Source organism: Amphiura filiformis, unplaced genomic scaffold (genome assembly GCF_039555335.1).
Source record: "Amphiura filiformis unplaced genomic scaffold, Afil_fr2py scaffold_26, whole genome shotgun sequence".
NCBI classification, from domain to species: Eukaryota; Metazoa; Echinodermata; class Ophiuroidea; order Amphilepidida; family Amphiuridae; genus Amphiura; species Amphiura filiformis.
In genome coordinates, this window is record NW_027305490.1 from 1,026,610 (window position 1) to 1,051,249 (window position 24,640).

Genomic DNA, 24,640 nt, shown 5'->3' on the forward strand with positions numbered 1-24,640 from the left:
GGGTGATGGACCCCGGGGATGGACCATCCCCCTATCAATATATTGGGTGATTTATCCCTCATCACCCCTGGGATCTACACCTATGCCTATGGCTCCCACTTTGATGCTGATGAAGGGCGCGGTGCAGAAGGGTGATGAGATGCGCACAAATTTTGCCCGAAATTGGGTCGACCTTGAAAAATCATTAGTTATATGTCCACATCATCTCAACGCGCCTGACGACCAACCCCGGGGGGCACTTCCATTTGAAATGGATATAGGTGTAGGGCTGGCACTTTCGCACAAGGGACTAAGGGGCATTCGGTGAGAGCAGAATGTACAAAAATATGGGGTTTGGGTGAGAGCATGATTTTTGGCATTCGGTGAGAGCAAAATGTAAAAAATATGGGGTCATTGGGTGAGAACATGACCTTTTTTTTTAAATGGCGTCTTTGGGGGAGCCGAAACAGCGCAACAGAAACCTCGAAAGTCGAATTTCTAGTTCTAAATGGCTTCAAATTTCTTTGTTTTATCAAAATAAGTGACAAAATCAGTGATAAATGAAAGTTGCTGTTAAAATTGAACAAGTAAGGGTCTTTGGGTGACAGATCAAATGAAAAAATAAGGGGTCTTCGGGTGACAGAACATGTGTTCGTAAAACTATGGTGTCTTTGGGTGACAGCGATGCTGAAAAAGGGGGTCTTAACAGCCCTACATACGCGTCACCTCCAAAGTTGGAGTGCCCCCCCACCCCGGGCGACCAACATCATCGTATAGGTCCACTATACCCGCCCAATAGGGCCTAGGCCTATATTACGAACTGAATGAAGTTATCTCCCCTCCCTCTCCTCTTTCTCCCTTTCTTCCTTCGGGGTGGGTGGGTGTTTGAGTAAAGAGTCATTAAAATGACTAAATGGGAAATTGGTAACGGTAAGTGGGAACCGGAAAATTTGGCTTTGCCCCCCCCCCCCACACACACACACCAACACTCGGAAATCTTGGCTAACTTTCACCTTTAGATTCACATCTTTGTCTTCATAAAGAAAAGCTTTTTCCAGAATTTGATTTCACTTTATCCAGAATTTGTCAACAAAAGTCTGTAGGCCTTCTTCAGTATTTTGCTGGAATCTGGGGAGGTGTCTGGCACCACCTGCTACATGAATCAGTAAAAAAAAAATACTGCCACCAATGTTATTGTTGACGTCTCAAAATGGAGTCGAACGAGCCCGCCGAAGTTTGGTGTTTGCGGAGAAGAGAATGCACTGAAAATGCAGACTCCGTAGCGTTTCTGATACCACTTATTGCTGGAAATGAGGTATTTGATAATATTGTGGTCATGTTTGTCAATTCAATCTGCATTATGGTTAATGAGGGCTGTTTATAAGGTTTATAGAGCTTGGACGAGTGTTGGGATGGGGTGCAGAATTCGACTGGTTTCAATTTTAATTAATAATTCAAATTTCGATTTAAAAAAAAAATGGTTATCGATATTGGCTCTTGGACTGACAGTGACATGACTGATATGAAGTACTTAACTTAGCTCATGAGTTATGTATGATCCAGGGTTCCTGTAAGGTTTAAAAAAATGTGCGTCCGTTGGCGTTGTGCATGTGTGCTTGTGAGTGTGACGACGCAAGTTTCTTCTTCTTCTTCTTCTTCTTTTAGTTAAGTCGGTAAATAAAGGTGCACAATGTGCATATCACACCAACTGAAATGACCTGGTGACTCGCGTGAAGATTTAGTGACTTGCGAAATGCTTTGTTGCGTTGACTTTGAAGGCTTCCACTGTCTTCTTAGAGTTAATCACATAAGCTGGCATTTTGTTCCATTCAGCTATTGTCTTAGGGAAGAAGGAGTTCTTGAACACGTCTTTGTTGGCCCTGTGCTCAAAAAATTTCTGTTGATGGCCCCTAGTATTTCTAGTATTCAACTTGAGATGAGATGTTGGAGAGATAGCTACAAGGTTGTTGTGTATTTTGTAGAGCATGGTCAATCTCTTGATTTTTCTCCGCACTCTTAGATCACCCCATTGGAGATCTTCTAGAAGTCTTGTGACTGTTCCTTCCTCTCTGCTGTAGTTTCTTTTGCAGAACCTAGCTGCTTGTCTTTGCACCCTATCCAGAGATTTACTATTGCAGATTGTATGTGGATCCCATGCTGCCACTGCATATTCAAGGTGAGGTCTCACCAGAGAGAGGTACGCTGTGGATTTAACCTCTTCACTGCAACTCCACAAGTTACGCCTAATTACACCAAGGACTCTCTGAGCTTTACTTGTAGCTTTTTTGGTTTGTTTATTCCAACTGAGAGTGTTGTGGAGCTCAATCCCCAAGTAAGGATGGGATTCTTCAGATGATAGCGGCACACCACAAAAGGTGTATTTCCTCTTGGTGGGGTTCCATGATCCAAAGGATATGGTACAACACTTTGACGGATTGAAATCCATGAGCCAATCATTCTGCCAGGACTCCAACAGCTCGAGATCATTTTGAAGCGAAGATATGTCCTTGTCAGATGAAATAGGCTGGTAAACAAGGCAATCGTCAGCGAACATTCCGACTTGCGAGGTCAGCTTGTCAGGTAAGTCATTTATATATGACAGGAATAATAGTGGTCCCAAGACCGTTCCCTGAGGAACACCTGACGTAACAGCTGCTGCCGAGGATGACTCGCCGTCAATAACTACTCGTTGCTGTCGACTTGACAGGAAGTTAGAAATCCAAAAGTGTAATGATCCTCTGATCCCTAAGTGATGGAGCTTATGCATGAGACGTTTGTGAGGCACTTTGTCAAATGCTTTCGTGAAATCCAATATCGCCACGTCGATGGTTTTCTTGTCTTCCATGGTGGGCGCCAAGTCATTGATGGTAAGTATCAGCTGGGTCTCAGTTGACCTCTTGGCTCTGAATCCGTGTTGGGTATCTGACAAAATGCTGTTCTGCTCAAAGAACTTCATGATATGGCTGTGTAAAATATGCTCAAGGAGTTTACAGACTACAGATGTAAGCGACACTGGACGATAATTCGCAGGCTCTGCACGATCACCCTTTTTAAAGATCGGAGCTATATTAGCTATCTTCCAATCATCGGGCACTTCTCCATTATCAACCGAAGTCTGGAACATGTCTCGTAGTGATGGAGCAAGATCTTTTGCTGCCAGCTTCAAGAACCAAGGTGGAATTCCATCTGGTCCCATAGCTTTTGAAGCATTAATATTCATGAGCAGTTTTTCAACCCCATTAGTAGAGATGATCAGGTTTGGTATTCCATGAGGTAGAGAGAAGCTCACATGAGGGAGTGTGTTGTCATTCTCCTTTGTGAAAACGCTTTGGAATTGATGGTTCAGCATTTCAGCCTTTTCCTTTGTGTCGCTAACGGTCTTGTTATCCTTCTTAAGATCGCCAACACCAGTACTTTCTTGTCTTAAGTTCTTTATGTAAGACCAGAATGCTTTCGGCTTGTCTTTGATGGAGGAACTCAGAAATTCATTGACAAATCTAGCTTTAGCGCTTCTAATTGCTCTGGTGAATTCCTTTCTAGCTGAGCAAAATATGCTCCAGTCTTCACCAGACTTGGTTTTACGGGCACGCAGTTGTAAAGCTTTTGTTTTTCCTGCATTGTCTCACGGAGTGCTCTGCTGAACCATGGCACATCAAACCTTGAGCTTGTCATCCGGCTGGGAACAAATTTCTCCATGGCTTCCAGGATACAGTTCTTAATGGCATCCCACTTAGCACTAGCACTAACGTCCACAAGCTTGGCAAAATACTCGGCCGAGAATTGACGAATGTGGTCACCAATAGCCTCTAAATCTGCTTTATCCACCAGGAACTTTTTATGCGTTTGATCTTGCGCTTTCTACTGGGTCTCAGATCTAGGTCCACCACTACCGCATCATGGTCAGAAATGCCATCTGTGACTGATACCTTCTTCACAATGTTTGTGTTGTCGGTGAAGACTAAATCCAAGATGTTGTTACAGTCATCTTTGTGCCTTGTGGGTTCTGTGACTAGTTGGTCAAGATTGTGGTCTTCTACCAAGTTGGTGAGCTTCTGAGCAGCTATCCTACTGTACCCTCTTGGGTAACTAACCGCAGAATTAGTTGGCCAGTCAATGTTGGGTAGGTTAAAGTCTCCAACTAGAAGCAGATTACTGTTATTGGATTGTTCCTTCATCTTTAGAATTGATGTATTTACTTCATCAATCCTAAGCCCATGATTGTCTTCAGACGTCCTGTAGAAATTGCCTATTATCAGAGGCTTATTTTGTTTCAAGTTCAACTCACTCCATATTATTTCACATGATGAGTCCAGATCTTTACGGTGGGTACAAATGAGATCAGTTTTAATTGCCTGGAAAACCCCTCCACCATGGGTGATAGTCTGCCTGTCCTTTCTAAGCACGGTAAATGTAGGCGGAATATTTCAGCACTGTTTACACCATCATGCAGCCAAGATTCAGTCCCACATATCACGTCTGGGTTGTGCAAATCTATCATAGCTGCTAGATCAGCTGGTTTATTCACAATGCTACGGCAGTTAATCATAAGGCAACGCAGAAATGGTTTCACAACTGAACGTAAAGGTTTCTTGTTCTTGGAATTGGTTTGATTTTCACGCGAGTCACCAGACTCGTTATCCGTGCTGGTTGAGTCATCCATACTGGCTGAGTCATCCACATCGGCTGAGTCAGAGGTACTTTCTCTCTCGATGCTATTTACACAATCAGGGCAGAACCAAAGCTCGTCGCTGTTTGCTAGGCGATCATGAGTGGCCTCATCCATATTGGTACATTTATCATGCAGCCAAAAGTCACAACCATCACACTGCACTGCAGAATCAACTCCCTCCACTACACATTCTTTACAGAGTCCACATGGGTAAAAACAACTCTGACAGAACTTGCCCTCGATGGCACATTGTTTGTGTAAAGATGCGTTGCAAATATCGCACAAAGTTAGCCCTGATTTGCGGACGACTTTGGCACATCGGTTGCACTGGGGACCATTTGGTGGCCCTGGGTTGAGTTCAACATCACCGCTGAGCAGGATGCACAAAATAAACCAGCTTGCATTTTTGTTGGGTTGGTGCTTGACAAATTTGTTGACTTTAAATGAGTTAATACTTTTTACAAGAAGAGTTGAGTAGGCCCTATTGCCGTCTCTCCAACATGTTGAAGAAACCTGTATGTTGTATCTATGCGGTAGGTGTCTCTCATATGGTAGGAGATTCTGTTAGGTGTCTCTCATATGGTAGGAGATTCAGTTTGCTGACAAGGTCATGATTGAAGGTTGCAAAAACTTGCGTCCAGACAGATTTTTGTGCATCCATCTGAAATTCATGATCAATCATACCGGAAAACGCCGCGGAATGCCATGAATGATCAGAACGGCAACCTGGCCTTGTTGTAGGTATGCCAGGCAAACCTTAGGCTTAGTTAACACATTTGCTAGTCAGCCAAATGCGCCCGACAATGTCAATGCATATTTACATCGAAATTTAAAACAACTGGCCGAAGAAGGAAACCTACATAAATATGTCTTCTATACTTCACTTGACCCAAATATATGATTTTTTATGGTGATAAGACAATCGCACATGGAATTTTAGAGGGATTTTGATAGCAGTTGCATTAAAAAAAGCTGCTTATCATAATGAGACTAAGTAGATCTAGAAACACCCCCGAAATGTCGTTTTGGGGAATTTTCTAGCTGAATCTTTTTGATAAAAGTCAATCTTTGACAAGATGTAACTTTGCTACGGAAAGTGCTATGAAAAAAAGGTTTTCAGTTTTGGCTTTGTTTACTCAAGGGCTTTAATTTGATATATAAAATGATGCAGTTTGATGGCAAATTTGAATTCACCTAGCATACCTACTTGTTGCTACGTACCCGGGTCTACACACCTCATCAAATCATGTTGATTGTAACATTGTTAAAATAAAATAAAAGTGCATTTTCGCTGTGATATTCCATCTCCAATCGCTATGATAATTTTTCTCATTTCTGTGTCAGTTTTGGTCCGAAACATGGTCCGAAACAGCTGCAAAAACATGTGCAACGTCCGTCAATCTTTAGCAAATGTTCATTCTTTTACTTCCGCATTTCTTTAATTAACGTGTTGTTGATGCTAAGCTAAAACACGTGCTGCCAAATAATACAAAAAAAGAAATCATTTGGATTTTGTCTTTAAAATTGCTTTTATTCATCGTAACAATAATACTACTACTAGTATAGAAAAATTATTAAATTAAATTTTTTTTTTTTAAATTTTACGCATCCGCGTAGGGATGTAGTCAAATCATCCAACACCGAGGGACTACAGTATACATCCCCGAAATGGAACATGTTGTATTTATTTAATTATAGTCTATACCTCATAAATATTTTCACAAAATTGTTAACAAAAGTCTAAACACACCTGTACCAGTCAACATGGGGCCCGGCATGGTAAAATTAAGCTGAATGTTTTGCTTACCTGATTTTACTGGAGGATTTCTGTTCAATCAATCTACATTTAGGCCTATATTATTCCAATTTATTTTTTAAACACACACCCCATAAATAACATTTTGTTTTGAACGTCAAATTTGTGTGTTATTTTCCATCGGAAAATCTCAACAAAATAACTGCAGCATTTTCACGAATCGCGATAAATGCATCTGCAGAATCGCTGTTGTGTAGCATAATGCTACGTCTGAACTGTGACACGCGAGGTCGAGACACTGTGTGGTAGTAGGGGTGCGGAAGTGTTTACTACTTCCCCGCGTGTGTGTAATTGCACAGGCGCGGGGAAGTAGTCAAGATACTGTACTCGGACGCTGGCATCATTATTCAATTAGATGTATGGATTACCGACCTAATAAATATTTATGAGGTATAGTAATCCTATATGTCTATGGGTAATTAAGTTAACGGCTCACCTCCTCCCTCTTCCCCTGCATGGTATGGTTGAAAGTGCTTTCCTATAGTTTCTTATAAAGTAAATTTTCATTTTGACCAACAACATACTCCCAACAGACATGGCTCGAAAAAAGTTTTACTCGGAAAAGAACTTTTTTGCAGTGCACCTTCAACATGATTTTCTCTCCAAGATCTTTCTCTTATTTGAAACAAGGTAGAAACATTTCCAGTGGCAACTCTGCAATATCTGGCACAAATATATTTTGGAATTCACACTTTTTACAATTTTCCTCATGACCAGGTAACAATCGGCAGAAGTTATGATGTTTCTGTGCAGCTGTTATCAGACAAGAATCCCCTGATGTTATCAAGAAAGCATGTGATATTCAAGCAGAATGATGTAGGTGGATGGACTGCAACAGATAATAAGGTTGGTGAGCGGTGTCTTGTTTTTATTTTGACACCCGTTTTTGTATTTGTGAAACATAGCTGGGAAAAAGGATGTATATTAGTATAATATTACATATATTTCTCAAGTATACATTTTTGTAAGGTGTTTATTATTTTCAGCTTTGTTATTGGAACCTTTCCACATTTTAAACATGATATTTGAAAAAGACTGATCAGTTTGGATATTTTCTGAAGTACCGTACAGTATGATTTTAATGTTGGATAATGTGGATCATATTTTTATGGAATACATCATACTTTTTGTTCTTGTGGTTCTTGAGATAATGTTTCAAAATATGAAAACAAAATCTACTGTGACCCTTTTTGTAGTCATAACCCAATAGCACTAATACCTATTATAGAACTGCAACATTAATTGGACTTCAGTGAAAGATTTCAACCATTTCTATTTTTTTCAGAGCTTAAACGGTGTGTATGTTAATAGAGACAGGATCATTGCAGGTTTACCTTGGAACATTAGCATCGGTGATACAATCCAACTGGACATCCCAACAAGTGATGAACAACCAGAATATATATTTGATGTGATACTTGAAAAACTCACTCAGGATCAAGCCAAAGAAATCTTAGCCAGGCATGCAAGGGATATTGAAAATCGTAGAAATAGGCAGAAAACCAAAGTTGTGGCTAAGAAACAGTGTATGGCATGTGTGACCAAGAGTAGTGCCTATCCTCATTGTCCTGTTCATTGTAGTAAAGCAAAGGCAGGTAGTAGTTCAAGAACTAATAACAATGATAAAGCCTGTTTGTGTAGCTTACATAGGAAGAGTGCACAAAGAACTAAACAGGGCGATGAAAACACACAAGGTGCACCACCTATGAAACGATTTCGTCAGGATGCTGATGAAGAGCAGCGCAAATTACGAGAACAGATTGCAGAAGAGGCAAAGAAGAGGGAAGCTGAAAGGTTGGTTTATATTTAAGACTTATAAGATTTTTTTGTTTACAAGGTATTCTGTAATTAAATTGGTAGGCACTTAATATTTGGCTATTTGGTTGTTCATTGAAAATGGTTTCCAGTTGAAATTCATACATCTACTGTGGAAGACATGACCTTAATCTCCCACACAGGTGGGTGACCGTTGGTGTCGATTTCAAATGAAGTCACTCAGTCAGGTATCCCCATTTGAATTCACACTCCCTGTGTGGAAGACTAGTGATGAATGGATTTCAACTGGAATATCCCATCAATGTGTATTTTAGAGGTGTTCAACTTGCAAGATCAGTTGATAACAGCAGTGCAGCAGTCAGTGAGGTTTGCATAATGCAGAGAATTAAGAATGTCAATTGTCGACTAGTCTTTGTCAAAGACTACTCACGATGGATGGAGGATGAGCGGGGAGCGCCGAAGGGACGACAGAGCAATGAAGCACGACCACTCTGTTTTCTGTGAGAGTGTGGTACCCAGTAGTTTCTTTCCCTATGGATAGTTTACATGGTCTGCAACACAGACCTATTGTACATGTAGACATGAAATCCACCTCAAAACCGGTTTCATTTGTAAGTCCAGTCTAGAAATTATGAAACCTGTTGCAATGGAAATTTGTAACTAGTTAACTTAAATATATTGAAAAAAATGTTATGTGCAGTATTTACTCTAGATTTTAGAAATTGGGTATGCCAAATGAAGTATTTTCTACCAAATTGGCCCAATTCTGGCTCAGAAATTCCTCAAATTTACTAAAATTTTATAAAACAAAATTGCACATTCTTGTGGGCAAATTTAATTTTCATTGAGCCAAAATCGCAACTTTTATGGCATATGAGCAAATGCTGATCATGTATGAAATTTTAGTTTGCTTGTAGATTCCCTGAAATGCTCCTGGTTTTCTGATTTCCAGGTTAAAATTACAGAAACAGCTGGAAGAGGAGAGCAGGTTAGCCAAAGAGAAGGCTGCTGAAGCACAAAGACAGTTAAAGGAACTTCAGCGTCAGCTTGAAGAACAGGAGACTGAACGCCAGAAGCTACAGAAGGAAATGCAAGATAAAGAGATGCAAGCCAAAACTGAGGTGGAGAAATCACACAGGTATTTATGTAGAAAATGATCATCATCACTAGATATTTTGTGCAGTACACTGTAGGAGCAGCTTCAGCAAAACTAAATAACATTTTGCCAAAAAAAAAGCCTACCAGCCTACCCTTTTGTCTGTTTCAGAATTGAAGCAAGGTTTTTATTGTAGTGTTCAAATTTTGTGCGCACAAGTGCAAGAATCAGTTGTGATTCCTGGATTTGCAAGGATCTTTTGATTCGCACAAGTTATCTACTGTTTAGACTTTGTTATGAGAATAAACTTTGATTCATGCAAATTCATGCATTGACTTAGCCCTAACACCAGCCAGTGGCACAAATTACCACACTCTGGGTGTCTTTCCTGGAACGGAGTAAGAGCAGGCAACATATGGGTCACCCCACCCGAAACACCTCAGCAGTGTTAAGGTTAATAAGGCCTGTATGGCCAAAAAGTGACCGACAGAAATCTTCTCAACAAACACCATGGAATGTGTGCACAAGGTTTTTGTGCTATATTTAGCACTTCATGTAGTCCGATGATCCCAGAGGTATATTAAGTTGCCATAACTGACAACTAATAACACTGCCACAAAGTGCCTGCCAGTCCCCCTCAATACTTCTATCGTACGCTCAATAACCCACGATGCATGCGCAGTAACCACCCCACCCTCTTCAACATGTTCTTTACAACATTCCCATTAATTCAGTGCCTGAAACAGAATTATATGTATCTTTTCTATTTTTCCCCAGGGAACTCATAGCAGAAATGGAGAAAGCAGAACAGAGACATAAAGAGGCTCTTGAGGCAGACATTAAAGCTCGAGAAGCACAACAAGAAGAACGGATGAAACAACAGATTGAAACCTGGGTGGCAGAGAAACAACGCCTGGAGACTGACCTCAATGAACAATGGGAGACACAACTCAAAGAAAAAGAATCGGCTTTAGAAAATGCTAAACTAGAAAGGGAAAAACAACTGGAGACGGAATTTAAACAAAAAGAGGCAGATTTCTTAGCAAAGATAGAAGCGGATAAAGCGGCATTGATGGAAGAAAAGAGTAAGGTTGAAAAAGATATGCAAGATGAGTTTTCCAAGAAGCTGGAGGAGAAAGAGAAGAATTTACAGAAAGTGCAGGAGAATAACACAAAGATGCTTGATAAATGGATGAAGGAAAGAGAAAGCATAATTCAGAAACAGCTTGAAGAAGAGAGAAAGGTAAACATTGATCACAACAAATATTATTTGCTCAAAAGATTAGACCTTTATTTTGCAAAAAAATAAATGAGAAAACATTGCGTTATTTTGATAGATTGAACACTCATAGAGCCTACCGAGCAGTACTTTAGAGACAAAAATCCGAACATTCGAATTGAACATAAGAGACATATTGTGAGCACAGTGTTAAGCTTATCTGCTATTGAACTGTGTTGTAGAATAAAGTTTTGGATCCGGAACTTTGAGCAATTGTTCTATCCTTTATATTTGCATTATGCTACAAACCGATTTAAGAAATGTTGATTGGGTTGATCAGTGATGAGGGCAACACAACAATTGTTTTTTGTTACCATTTGAACACCCCTTTGAAAAACACAACATGTCCAATTTATTTTAACTGCAGACGTTGTTGGCTAAGAAAGAAGAAGCAGAGAAAACCTTCAAGGCTGAGATGGAGAAGAAAACAGAGGAATTGAGCAGCAAGATGTTGATGGAGAAAATGGAATTGGAAGAAATGGTGGCCAAGAAAGAAAAGGAGCACACAGAATTGATGAATGAAGTAAGTAAGCTAATAAGCCAGGAACGTGACCGGCCATGGAGTCATGTTGGCCTAAAAGCTGTTGCCTCATTTAGCTGTTGCCTCATATTTGCCATGAATTTATCAATTGGCACATCAGGTTCTCTCTCTCTCTCTCTCTCTCTCTTCTGTAAAGTACAGTCTACCTTTGTCCGCCTCTGGCGTATTACATACTGTGATGGCTGTGTGCATGCCAAGTGAAGATATATACAGTGCAGGTGATAAAGTTACTTAAATAAAGGTTATTTCATAGCCTAATGTTGTCCAGAAAGAATAACTGCCGGTACACAACTGTCCTGATGAAGGGATCAAAATAACTCAATGAGTGTCCTCTCAGTGCTATGGTTGGCATGAAAAAGCCTGTGAAAAATTTAGCAACTTGCAATACCGCCGTGAGACGAGTAGCCTGTTCTATGTTAAATATGATGCTGATCAAACGTCATATAACTTATTATTGATTATGCCATGAAACCACCATATTTACTGCAGCTCTATGCTACTTGTATGCTTCACAAGACATTTTTGACTCGCTACACACCAAATACGGGCCGATACTGGGGAAATGGCAGTACAATTTGCAGGGGAAATAGTATGTTCCCAATAATATCTCATTCCTTTACATACGCTTTTTGACTTCTTTTCAAAATAGTTAAAACTATTTTTGGTCACATGATACAGTTTTAACCAATGTGAATAAGAATATATTAATGAAGGTTATAATTCTATTTATTACATGTGGATTTGTCATTTTTATTCCTGCCCTTGCTGTGGTGAAACTGTATAAACTAAAAGGTCTGGAGGGTATTAGCTGTTTCCTTATTATTGATGATCCCACCGTTATAACCTGAGTTCTTCTAATGCAACTTCAAAAATGTTATTGTTATATATGCGAAGTATGCTTGATGATTATCTTTATCTTTCTACCATTAGTTGACTGCAAGACAGCTGGAGCAAGAATCAAGAGAGGCTGAGATCCTCAAAGCCAAAAAAGAAATCTTGAATCATGTAGAGGAAGTGATGGACTCGGAGCTACAATGTGTGGTATGCAATGATCTATTCATTCAGGTCAGTAAAAGGTTAAACACCGTAATCATTTTCAGTTACTGCAACAAAAAGACCGGTAGCTTGTTGGGTAGCTGGTTGGGTGTTATTCTAACTACACTTGGGTTTGAGAGAAGAACGGCAGCCCCTTGCTCAGATTGACGCGAGAGCCCTGTTAATAAGCGACATATGCGTAGCTTTGCGTTTCCTTCAATGGCGCCGATCTGTGCCGACCCAATGCTTTGATGCATAAATGGCCAATCAGATTATCGGTCTGTTGCTTTGATTGTCAGACGATTGATTCAGCCATTCAGAGCCCCACTTCTGTCTTTACACTCTGCATGCTCTCAAAATGTAAACAACTGCTGTTCTTCTCTGCCAAAAACTGTATGTGCAGTGTGTCTATGTAAATCCACATGACAAAGCCCTGGGTTAAATTGTGCAATTCGGATGCAAGAAAATTTATCCAATAAAAGTTTCAAACTCCATTTTGATATTTCAATGTCGGTAACCCTTGTAACTGGTAGAAACAAAATATTGTAACTTATTATGTAAACAATAATCAGACTCATATGAGAGAAACCCACTCAAGCTGCTTCCCCCCACCCAATTGGGTATACACCTCTACATCCTTAGTTAATGTCTTGTCTAAATTCTGGCACAACTGTTGGTTTGTGACTTTTCCAATCAAAGTGACTTGAGACCCTTGACAACAAGAAGATGCAAGTACATGTATGTACATGAAAATGTGTTGGAAAGCATTTGATAGTACACACTTAAACTTGGGCTCTTTCTATTCGCTGTCGAAGTAACGTAATAATCGGATTAACTAAGATCGAATACAATTTTTGAATAGATCGCCCTGCACTACAAGCAGGTTGCACTCATCACCTGTGTATGTCTGCAATCATAGATTGAATACAATACCGCTCTTTTCAAAGATACTAATCTTACAGGTATGAGTGATCAGCATTTCTTTGACATGTATGGTTCAATGCATAGGTATAGTACCGTGTGAATGTTGTAGTGCAGGGCGATCTATGGTAGTTAATCCAATTATTACGTCACTTCGACAGTGAATAGGGTTTACTGCTTTGGTGTGCAAACTAATGTAGTAAGGTAAACCCACAATGCAATATAGTCTGTATTTTGCAATTAAATGTGTAGGTATTAAGCCATGGTTATTCTAGTGTTTGAGTGTGGGTCATTAACTTTGCTTTATGTAAGTTGTATAACAAGATTGAATATAAGAAATATGATGTCATAGAAAGGCTCCCGATTTATGTTCGGCATTTCAGATGACGCTTTTAAGATGTTGTGTTATGCACACCACTATACCATTTTACATTAAGTCACTGTTTAAATTTGAAATAAAGGCAAACATTTGGAGTAAAACACAATTAAATACATAAGAAAATAGACATCACCAGAACTTTAGAACCAAGTGTGCTAGACTTTTGGTGATTTCAGCATATGATAACCTAATGTTTGTATAATGTAGTAACTCAAATGTCAAAAATGCTTCCTTTGGCCCCCATGGACCAGATCGTGTCACATATATCAGTTACACTATAAACTCACATTTTGATTCCACTGTTCTTCTGCACAGGCAACTACATTAAACTGTACTCATACCTTTTGTAAGCATTGTATAGCCAAATGGAGGCTAACCAAGAATGATTGCCCCACCTGCAGAGCTAAAATTACCATAGAAACAAGATCACTAGTCCTTGATAACTACATAGAACAAGCTTTGAAGACCATTGGGGAGGAGGCAAGGAAAAAGAGAGAGCAGTATGTGCAAGAAAGAAAAGGTAAATGTAAAGCTAAATTTCAGCACACTGGAATGTCACACAAGGGTTTGTATATATGCTCTGCACATCCTGTTACAAATAGAATGCAAATAAGCATGGAGTTATCTGATTTGGTTATGTGGCTATGGCAAGGTAATGTATGCTTAGTTAAAGGATATCCTGTAGCAGTGTTGACATGCCCAAGTCATCGCCTCTTTTCATTTATTATGTGTCCATTTTACAGGATATTCACCCTTTGCACAGATCCGCCATCTTGTTGCCAAACTGAGGTCTTCCCTGTAAACGCATGCGCAAAAAGTGCATTTTTATTACTTGCGCTTTTCTAGCAAGGCATCAGAAGCCTTTTGCAAAGCGTACGTGGCAGTTAATGCATTTGACTGGCGTATGCACACACGCAAATTTATTCGTTTTCACCTGTTCAAATGGCCAATAGGTGGGAGCAATGTATATCAACTATAATCAAATTAAGTATTTCTTGGCCAAGTTGGAACACTGTGAACGCTAGTGGCTCCGCGATAAACACACGCGAATATAGCGTGGTACAGAAGAAAGTATACACGCACCTTACACGGCATACACACTTAGTACACTAATTGGACGCAACACGCATGTTCCAGTTTGGCCAAGAAATACTTGATTTGATTAATTGTGGGATAGACCTTTGTTTGGCCTAAGCCTTTCGTCTGATACAATTGCATTTTTATCTTAATGGGATCCTCACCTTATTTAGTGAGAACAGCCAAAATGGTTCACTGAGCTCAGCCAACTTAAGCTTTGCTGCCTTCGGTAATGCATTCTAGCGAAGGGGTACCCGGCTTTTAGCAAAGCCCAAACCCATAAAAAAAGCCTGTAGAAACTGACAGGCTTCGCTGAATTTACACACACCGCTCTGATTGATTTACTGTTGACCGCAGACAACAACCCCGGACATGCTGGTGTGATGACCACTTGAGCATTTGATGAGTGGATCGATCATTATGTACTTAACTGAACACAAAGGAAATGGATTATGGTTGTGTCATCGACCCATGTTTATAATCCTGCTGCTCTGATACATATATCAGCAAACTAAGGCAGCAAAGCATGGCTGAACTCCGCAAATCATTTTGGCTGTACTCCCTTGCATAATATTGAAATAGTACAAATGAAATGGAAACTTTCTCAAAATCTATGGGTGGTCAGATGAAGAGGAAAACTCGGGATGCAGAACAAGATGATTATTGGTGGTAGTAATTCCAATCTTATTATGCCCACAAAAAGCAGTCCTGGGTTATGCACTTTGTACACCAAGAAATAGGCAAGATTCTAGCAAATACAGCTGGAACATATAGTAAGCATCACATACTTATCGACTTGTTTTATTTTATTTCCAATTACAGAGGAAGTAAAAAGTTCAAGAAACCAGCTGTTGTCATAGCCATAGATGATGATAGTGAAGATGAAGAAGGATCTCCCACCCCAGGGGGCCTAGTGGTCATTGACTAGTGGGTATCATCCATGAACAAAGATTCGCCTTAAAAGGGTAATTTTCTAGATAAAAGCCGTGTACGTACATACTTATCTAAAACAAGCAAGTTTGAGAAAAAGGTTATTCCTTGCTCAAGGAATCATGTATTAAGAGTCTTTTGAGAAAAAAAGTTGCAATTTGGGTAACCTTGTGAGTGTATTGTTATTGCAGCTGGTATAATGCAGGGATTAGAGTCAAGAACATTTACAATTTACTTGCTTGGTATAAGAGAATTTCAATACTTGGTTAGGGTACAGAAATGATACTTGCCCCACTTTGTATTAGCGCACTTACAGATCAATGCTCATGTGTTTAGCGTGCTTTTTGAAAGTCCATGTTCATGGATGATACCTCTTTGTCAATGTCAAGTTGATAATGAACTTGCTTGTGATTCCAAAAGCTCCATTTTGATGTGGGGGATTATGATGTCAACTGGGTCATCTACCTTTAAGTAGACACTTATAATTTGAATATATGTCCAACTAAGTTTAGAGTGCTTTTTGAAAGTCCATGTTCATGGATGATACCTCTTTGTCATTCCAACTGGGTCATCTACCTTTAAATTGAATATATATGTCCAACTAAAACACCTGTATTGAATGTGAACACATTATTTTGTTTTATATTCCAATTACAGAGGAAGCAGCAGAGTTAGCTAAACATCCTGTTGCCATAGCCTTAAGCGATGATAGCGATGATGAAGATGAAGATAATGATGAAGACAATGATGAAGATGAAGACAATGATGAAGATGAAGAAGATGAAGATGACTATTATGACAGGCGACGTGGCAGACGGGCCTATGGGTGGTCAGATGAAGAGGAAAATTCGGATGCAGAAGAAGATGATTATTATTGATGATAGTAATTCCAATCTTATTATACCCACAAAAAACAGTCCTGAACTTATGCATTTTGTTCACCAAGAAATAGACAAGAATTGTCACGCCCTGTGAAAATGTAGAAACACATGTGGTCCAATCCAAATAAGTTGTATTGAAGTATGCCGATATAGATTGACCATTTTATGTCACTTTGTGATCATTTTACACCACAGTATAACTAATAAAATAATCTTTCTGCAATACAAAACAATCAAAAGTGACTTGTCAGTAGCATTCTCATTTTGTTTGAGTTGGTCATGTGTATTTTGCAGCTACATTATTAAAGAAAGCTATGTTGGTTTAAAATACATTTTTTAAGTCAGGATTTGTGGTAAATTATGCCTCAAATCACAAATATGTATTGTCAAGTATATAAATAAGTTCTGATAACAGATCCAAAAGAATATAGCACTCACTAGATATATTTCAGTTGGCTTGTACACTCTGCAATGACTGTAATGTTTCTGGATATCGCCACTTTTGAAGGTTGCTGTTAACGTTTTGAGATGATCTGGTCGTAAATTCTATCCAATTTGTATGCCCCTTGTTCTTATTCATAGTGTTTTTGCCCCTTGTTGTTGGATGTTGGTTACTTTCTTTGAGATCTAGTGAAATTCATGCCACTTATTATCCAACGTCTGTTTTGTGTTCAGACAACCTGATTTTAAACAAGCTTTGGATCTGTTACCAGAACTTATTTATTTAATTAACTTTTGAACAATATTGATAATTTAATAAATAATTTCTGGTAAACAAAGTGTATAAGTTAATATAGCATACAGGGATAAAGTTGTGCAGTTTGTAAGTGATGACACTTGTTACTGCGTATCATGTCCAACCTGCTGGCATGTGCCACTTACCTGGTGCACTATTAATACTGCTTGTCACCTGAAGGGTGGTAGTGACGTCACCATGTTTTAGGTTGCATAGCCTTGACACATGCTCGGAATGCTCTGTCACATATGGGGACACAGTTTGATGTCACTCCCAATCTTGAAGTGACAAGCAGTAGTCGGTGGTGCACCTTTGAGAAGGCAAAATGTGACGGTGGTCTAGGCAGGTCTATTTTGAGCAATATTGACTCATTGGAAACTGCTATTTTGTATCTGCATAACCACCCTAACAAAGAATTTGTTGAACAACTTTGTGTGAATCAAATGAAACAGCAGGATGAATTCTAATCTCTAGTTTGTAGAGACGCAAAACCATTGTGCCCATGACAACTGACTGAAAATGTATCCATGTATTGTTGACACGATTGTTTAATCTTGACATGTCGGAATAATGAGACCCCTATGTTGACATAAATTTGGGATCGGAAGTGGGACCAGAAATTGTTCAAATTGGTTCACATTAATTACAAAATGAAAGAGATCTGTCATTATGTTGTTGAACATCCGGCATAGATTAAAAGCTGTGGGGACCAGTCCAGCAATGTTATTTATTCCAGCTCAAGTGACACCTCAGTAAATTCCCATGTCCTTTGGATGCATTGTAATAGGGATTAGCATTTTACTTTGAAAAATTAATAGAACAGGGCTGTATTGCCAGTGTGCATGCCCCAGTGAACATAGGTCTAAGGGCCGCTACAGACTCTGAGTATTCGACGTATTATATTTGATGTAGCATATCTACGTTATTTAATCTAGTCCATTCTATTTCAGTAGTGTTTAAGATCTAACGAATGTTTGAGGATGTAAAAGCGATTATATGTTACGTATAATATCTGGTAGAAATATATTATCGATTTTATGTCATCAAACATTCGTTAGAACTTAAACATTACTGGAAATAGAATGGGAATAGATTAAATAACGTAGATATGTTACATCAAATATTATACGTCAAACAAAAAGTATGCATGATGAGGAAAATATGCATGAGGTGTCACTGGATTTGGAACAGATAATAATTGCCAAGGTGTGCCTACCTTTTTATTACAAATATTATACAGCACTACAGGGTGAGGGGTTTTTTTGGCACTTAACCCAACTTTTTTTGTGACATCTCCAAATTTTGGTGACATGTCAGGATATTCCTTATGTCAACATAATGTCAACATAACACATTTCGACAACAGGATAAGGCATTTCGATAACAGCACTATTATTTATGTTACCAGTGTTCCCTCTAAGGATTTTGTTGTTGGGCCAATTCAATAAATGGTCCAATTGGACTGAAAACCTCTTTTGCACCAATTATGGCAAACCTTGTGCCATATATGGCCTTAGTTGGAACACTGGATTATATATTTTTGACACGATCTGGTCAATGGTGGCCAAAGGCGGCAAATTTGAAATTGAGATAAAAGGCAAAAATATGGAAGAAAAAAACCCCAAAATACATTAGAAAATAGACATTCCAATTTTTTGTTATAACTTCAGAACCAAGTATGCTAGACCTTCGGTGTTTTTAGGTAATGATGGCCTAATGTTTGTATAATGGTAATGATTAACTCAATTTTGCCTCCATGGACCAGATCGTGTCACAATTTCACTATTATTTGCAGTATGCTATACCAAATGTGCCCGCAAATTGAGACGTGATCAAGTAAAATAATGAGTATGGGGGATTTCTTTCAAATGTCGCTTCATTTTGTGCACCAACATGAAATGGTAATTTCTCAATAATTGTAAATTGATGGGGTTTTCAGCACATTTGAGCCTGTAATACAGCAAATATATTAAGACAAAGTGAAATGTGATTTTTGCTTAAGAAGCGACTCACATTTCTTGATAACAAAACACTATCCCAGATATATTTACACTGCTTATTGCTGCTAATTTTTTAACTTGGTGCTAAAACTTGTGTACATAATAATATTTCAAACTATAACCACCTCTCTGAGGTTGCTGAGAGGTGGAGCAGCTACCAAGTTTGAAGATTGTTTAGGATTTCTCGGGTAGAATACAGTAGTAACAACTGGCATATATACAACTTAAAAATGAAAATGGGATAGAACAAAGTTAATTATAATTCTTATGTAGTAAAAATTCTTTACTTTTGTAATCAGTCATAAGTTCGAGAAATTTATCAGCAAATGTAGTCTTATGTTGAAATCTGAAAAGTCCGCTTTGTAGGCAGAACTAGTTAATAATGCTGAGACTCAGTACACCGGTCGATCTTACCGCTTCCGATGTTGATTAAGATACTTCTTGCATCGATCCCGAGATGCGGAAAAACCAATAGTCATTTTGTCCCACATAAATGAATAAATAACAAAAACCCGATCCCCGAGTGGACTCACCCATTCGGTGACGTCACACACGATAATCATCCCTTATCCTCCTTGGTTTCTAGATGAGATAGACGTGTGGATTTTTCTTTACCAACGCTAAGTATCATTACGAACCAAAGGACGAGATATACAGTTTGTTTGTTACACTGAGGTAAAAACCAACCAGTATAGTCGCTAGGGAGATAGTTTTGACGACATTTTTCGCTAGAAAAGTGACAAAAACGATCCAAAAACTTAGCTTGTATGTGTGTTTCCGCTCATATACGGGACACACGTTTTCAAAATGGCCGCCTTAGGACGCCATTTTATTTTTGTTCTCACGTAAAACAACTATAGCAGACTAGTAAGTTACAATAGATGTTTGTACAGTACTGTGTGTACATGTATGGTGAGTGATTATCGCTATGTTTATGGTGTGCTCTATCGTTATATCTTTCAGCACGCTGCCTGATGACGAGTTACTGCTAAGAGTTCGTGGGTTTCAAGGACCAGCCTGACAAATCTTCCCCAAAAGGTTTTCAGTTTTTCATCCCTTTGTATATATATTTTTATATCATACCACTACATCAGCGCCAGCCACTGTGCGTGTGGGTCTGTTTATTGGGCTTGAGCTTGTGTTCGGGGGTAGTGCTGTACGCTCCCCGATGACTACAATGTCTAGGCCTTGTCAATCATGCCCTTCCCTTGTGGCAGAGTGGGACCCGCATCCACTCTGCTACACCCACAGGGATTGCTCTAAATCAAATAAGTGTGCTTCCTTTTGCATAGGCTTATCGGACATCCACTTCGAGGATTTAGAAAGTAGCGCTGCTTAGGTCTTCGACACAGACAGAAGACGAAGACTAAGAAACAGAAGCCTACAGGTAAGATTGATATGGTAGGTACTAGCGCGGGCGGCAAGGGCCACGCTAAGGTAACCTCTGGGGCTCCGGTCCCGGGCAAGCAGGCGCACCCTCCGGGGGCTGCTAGCGAGCCCGAAGGCCTAGCAGCCAGCGAAAGCACTGACTTAACGCCTAAGCTAGCAGCAGGCAGCAGGGCGGTACTTGCCCTAACAGGCGAGTACCAGTCTACCAGTGAGATCTCTAGCGAGCTTCTTGCAGGTGGACACCCGCCTATTGCTGGCGAACGAGCGGGTCTAGCACCCGCGGAAGTAGCCGGCGACGGACAGTATGCCAAGGGTACCCGGCTTGCCTGGGTTGAATCCTAGCATACAGCGTGCAGCGGACTTGCCTCGGCCGGTCTGTAGCACGCCGCGTTCCAGTGGCACCCCGGGCTTGCCTCGGTTTATCCACGGCACGCATCACGCCTCTCGGTCCCCGCCAGTGTCGAATGACAACGTGCATGGGTTTAGCAGAGACGATACCGGGCTAACGCTTCAGGTGTAGTCTTAGCAGAACCAACTGGGGTTGTCACACGGCAGCGTCCCATGGTGGGCCCGGCGGGGGGGCCCCTGGGCCTTGGAACGGCTGCCGGCTGTCCTCCGGGACTGGCTAGCGGTTATACCGGGTTGGGCTCGCAGTCTCTCACGGACAGCGACCCAAGTGCAAACAGTGGCAGCTACCGAGACGAGCTACGGCTTGACTTCAGTGGTAGCCACTATGCACGCGCCCATAGCTGCCGTGAGTGGTCCGCCACACACAGCGACCTTGGGCGAGGCTCAAGAGGTTAGGGTAGGTAGTTTGAACAGCCTGGCTGATCAACAACCCACTTATGTCCTCGAGAGCCAGCAGAGCGTGGTGATCCATTACAGTCAATGGGTCAATTACCCTCTTATGATCGATCACTATCTATTCAGCGGAGCATGGCTCCATTGATTGATACTGCCTATTCAGGTAGCGAGGTGACTGATCGAGGGTATACACGCTCAGCTACCCGTGTTACTAGGCAAGCTCCTTTTAGCCAAGGGACAGCCAGTATAGCGGGTACCCATACACACGGCTTGATCCTCTAGCGGGAACGCTGTGAGGCATGGGTACAGTGGTACGCGGCCGGGAGCCCGTGCGGGGAGGGACGGTAGAACCGCGGGGGGACCGCGTGACGCGGCCTGGTTACCACAGTCTCTGTGGCAACAGGGGGAGGCGGTACTGGTACTGCCGCTCCATGGGGTTTCCCTGGTGGCGGATCCTTCAGGGTCAGCTACCAACAGGGTATGCCCCGTGGTATCCGCCGCAGGGTGGTTTCTTCCACGGTCTTCCACCGTGGCAAGTGCCGCCTAGCGCTGGGCAAGCAGTACCACCAGTTGTTACCCAACCCGGGTGGCGAGTGGCTAACCCTGATACAGCTCAGGGTAGGCCGCACACTGCTATGGCTAGGGCGACAGCAGCGAGAGCGTCGCGGATCCCGGGTGCTATAGCTAGCATCTCGGGGTCTAGCGGGAGTACTCCCTCTTCTGCTGGTGTTCAGTTGGCTAGCCACACGGTGGCGACACCTCCCTGTCCACCTTCAGATGCCCGTCGTCAGATCTCTTCCTCATCAGAGAGTGAGTCAGAGTCTGAAGGCGAGGGAAAGGAGTCGGAAGATGAAACCAGTAGCGACTCACAGTCTGATGAGACTGTGCAGCTAGCTTCAGGTATCCTTCCCCGCTTCCCGTGAGGAACTCGCTAGCAATGGTCTGCCTGCGGACACCGCTGAGGTGATGAGCCGTGTGGCCCAAGGTTTGGGCCTGGCTTTCTCTCAGGAGGAGTCCGTTCAGGAGGACCAGGGCATCTTTTCAGTAGGATGCCCAGCTAGCGGCCCACACAAGGGTCGCCCGCACTTGCATTCCCCGGCGGACCTCAAGGGTAGGTTTCAGAGGGCTGTCAGGCTCGCTGGAGCTTCGGACGCCGCGTGCTTGCACGCTTCCACTGCGTGTTTCGCAGGAGGACTACGAAACCTACCTCAGGGTCCCTGACATGGATCCAGACGCGTTGCCAGCGCCTGCCGCTAGCGCCAAGGCGCACGGGTCGTTCTCCCCCAGTGGGAGGAGGAGCTAAAGCTCATCGATAAGCGAGCACGCCGCTTATCAGAGTCTCTAGCGCCGCTACCACGCTTGCCGAGCACCGGGGTAGGAATGTAGCGAACGACCACGGGGTAACGTCGGAACTCTTCCGCGAGGTTAATCTGTTAGCGGTGCTGACAGCTAACCTCAACGAGAGTTCTATGGGCCTAGCCCATAGGATGTCATCTCGCCGCCGGGAGAATGCCTGTCTGTCCCTCCAGTCAACTTACGGCTCCGACTTTGCTGATGCAATGAAGAAGTCAGACTCGGTGGGACAGGGGCAACTCTGTGGACAGGCCTTTTGCGCTACGGGTGAGGACCGGGCAAAGAAGGCCACCAATGAGAGGCACTCTGAAGAAGTCGGAGGCTGCCCTGACCAAGGGGAAGGGCAGTAAGGCGAAGAAGAAGCACAAGAAGAAGAAGTCTTCTAAGCGTTCTTCAGCGCTAGCTTCGGCAACAGCAGGGCGCCCACCGAGGACTACACCCGAGCCCGAGGCTACTCCAGCACCTCCCAAGAAAACTGGGAAGCGCAAGAGTAGTGCTGGACCAGATGGCAAGCCCCTAAGAAGAGCCGTTCTTCTAAGGGTGGCAAACCAGATCGGTCCTGAGGGCACGGCGGTCGACAGTCCATGCCGGCAGGTTTGGACTTCCACAGGGATTCCCCTGTGGGCGGCCGCTGATGCATTACGCCCAGAGATGGCATGCCATCTCACCGGGCGCCTGGGTATTGTCAGTGGTCAGTGGGGGTTACAGGCTGGAATTTACCAGCCACCCCTCGTGCGCCTGCACGATTCAGAGGTCCACGGTAGTGCCGCCAGACGGCCCCCAGCGGCGGGCACTACTGTCAGAGGTCACTCAGCTTCTCACGGCAAGCGATTGTCCCGGTCTACCCCCTTTCACCAAGGGGTTTTGGAGCACGCTTTTTCTGGCTCCAAAGAAGACCGGCGATTGAGGCCATTCTGAACCTCAAGCCGCTGAACGAGTTCATCAGGCCCAAGAGGTTCAGAATGGAGACTCTCGCTTCGGTGCTAGCCTGCCCCATCAAGGGTATGTGGGCGGCATCGCTAGATCTCTCGGACGCATATCTGCATGTTCCGATCGCACCTCAAGATCAGAGGTTTCTACGCTTCAAGGTACAGGGTCAAACTTACCAGTTTCGATGCCTGCCATTCGGCGTGTCCACCTCCCCCAGAGTGTTTACACTCCTGGTCAGGGCGGTGGCAGCGCACCTGAAGCGCAGGGGAGTCAACATGTGTTGCTACCTGGACGATTGGTTCATTTACGGACGCACCCGCTGGAGACACAGTGTCTCGTGGAGTTAGTAGTCCGTACGGTGCGGGACCTGGGATTTCTGATCAACGTGCAGAAATCCAATTTGGTCCCGACGCAGACACCACTATTCTTAGGGGCCCAGATCAACCTCAAGGAGGGGATCGCGGTGCCCTCACCCGAGAGGGTGACGAACATGGCGAGGTGTGCCCGACCCCTGGCCGAGCCAGCGGGGGCACCCGCTGTGGCATGGATGAAGGTTTTGGGCCTTATGGCCAGTATGGTAGACCTCGTGCCGCACTGCCGCTTTCACATGAGGCCTATACAACTACACCTTCTAGCCTTTTACAGGCCCAGTCGTCACCCAATATCCCTCGCGGTTCCGATGTCGGAGATCGCGCGAGAGGAACTCTGGTGGTGGACCCATCAGCCCAATTTGACTCAAGGTGTCAGGTTTCCTGCACCAGCGGTGCGTCACGCAGTGACGACCGACGCGTCAAAGCTGGGCTGGGGGGCCACATCCACGGGACTCAGTCTCGGCCTATGGTCGGCCACGGAGACGGAGTTCCATATCAACCTTCTCGAACTTTGGGCAGTGGAGAGAACTCTCCAGCATTTCAAGAAGGCGATCGTGGGAACTCATATCGTTGTCCAAACAGACAACACAACCGTGGTGGCCTACCTCAACAGACAAGGGGGCACCAGGTCACCACGGTTATGCCTGCACGCACTACGCCTGATAGGGTGGTGCAAGG

The 24,640-nt window shown here is 42.6% G+C and overlaps 1 protein-coding gene across 2 annotated transcripts; it reads left to right on the forward strand.

Moving 5' to 3' along the window:
* Positions 1–1,184: 1,184 nt before the first annotated feature.
* Positions 1,185–18,046, forward strand: LOC140143758 (uncharacterized). 2 transcript variants are annotated; one of them, XM_072165572.1, is made up of 9 exons: positions 1,185–1,294; positions 7,182–7,310; positions 7,750–8,258; positions 9,193–9,378; positions 10,114–10,579; positions 10,983–11,138; positions 12,087–12,221; positions 13,807–14,011; positions 16,156–18,046. In XM_072165572.1, exons 1-9 carry the CDS (start codon positions 1,190–1,192, stop codon positions 16,374–16,376), a joined length of 2,112 nt encoding a protein of 703 aa, XP_072021673.1. In that variant the 5' UTR covers positions 1,185–1,189; the 3' UTR covers positions 16,377–18,046. The 2 variants fall into 2 exon arrangements, with proteins under 2 accessions (XP_072021673.1, XP_072021674.1); XM_072165573.1 differs by lacking the exon at positions 1,185–1,294 and adding an exon at positions 6,744–6,854.
* The last annotated feature ends 6,594 nt before the right edge of the window (positions 18,047–24,640 follow it).

Excerpts from the sequence above, each read along its gene's own strand:
- LOC140143758 (XM_072165572.1), top strand. The coding sequence starts at position 1,190 with ATGGAGTCGAACGAGCCCGCCGAAGTTTGGTGTTTGCGGAGAAGAGAA. Across the intron at positions 10,580-10,982 it reads AGCTTGAAGAAGAGAGAAAG|ACGTTGTTGGCTAAGAAAGA; the intron begins GTAAACATTGAT and ends TTTTAACTGCAG. Across the intron at positions 12,222-13,806 it reads GCAATGATCTATTCATTCAG|GCAACTACATTAAACTGTAC; the intron begins GTCAGTAAAAGG and ends TCTTCTGCACAG.